Source organism: Pyrgilauda ruficollis, unplaced genomic scaffold (genome assembly GCF_017590135.1).
Source record: "Pyrgilauda ruficollis isolate IOZ18807 unplaced genomic scaffold, ASM1759013v1 scaffold10703, whole genome shotgun sequence".
Taxonomy (NCBI): domain Eukaryota; kingdom Metazoa; phylum Chordata; class Aves; order Passeriformes; family Passeridae; genus Pyrgilauda; species Pyrgilauda ruficollis.
Window position 1 is genome coordinate 1 of NW_024508882.1, and position 583 is coordinate 583.

Sequence of the window (583 nt, forward strand, 5' to 3'; positions counted from 1 at the left end):
CCCGAACTGCCGCAACGCGCGCAGGTGCAGCGGGTGATGCCCAACGACTCCTTCTACTTCTCCATCGTGCGCGACCCGGGCGCGGTGGCCGAGTCGTCCTTCTCGTATTTCCGCGCGGCGGCGCCGGCCTTCCGGAACTCTCCGTCGCTCTCGGCCTTCCTGGCCTCGCCCTCGCGCTTCTTCCGCGCGGGCCAGCGCGGCAACCACTACGCGCGCAACCTGCAGTGGTTCGACTTCGGCCTGCCCGAGCCGGCGGGGCCGGCGGAGATCCCGGCGATGCTGGAGAACCTGGAGCGCGTCTTCCCGCTGGTGCTGCTGGCCGAGCGCTTCGACGAGTCGCTGGTGCTGCTGCGGCACCGGCTGTGCTGGCCGCGCGACGCCGTGGATTCCTTCCGGCAGAACGCGCGCGGCGCGGCGCCGCGGCTCTCGGCGGAGCAGCTGCGGCGCCTGCGCGCCTGGAACTCGCTGGACTGGGCTCTCTATTCCCACTTCAACCGCTCCTTCTGGCGCGAGGCCGAGCGCTTCGGGCTGGAGCGGCTGCGGCGCGAGGCGGCCGAGCTGCGGCGGCGCCGGCGGGAGCTGG

The 583-nt window shown here is 73.2% G+C and overlaps 1 protein-coding gene across 1 annotated transcript; it reads left to right on the forward strand.

Annotated features, from left to right (window-relative positions):
• Nucleotides 1-18: 18 nt before the first annotated feature.
• Nucleotides 19-572, forward strand: LOC121356083 (galactose-3-O-sulfotransferase 2-like; the record flags this gene model as incomplete). Its single annotated transcript, XM_041472167.1, has 1 exon — nucleotides 19-572. A coding segment is annotated over one exon (554 nt), but the record flags the coding sequence as incomplete, so codon positions are not given.
• Nucleotides 573-583: the final 11 nt, after the last annotated feature.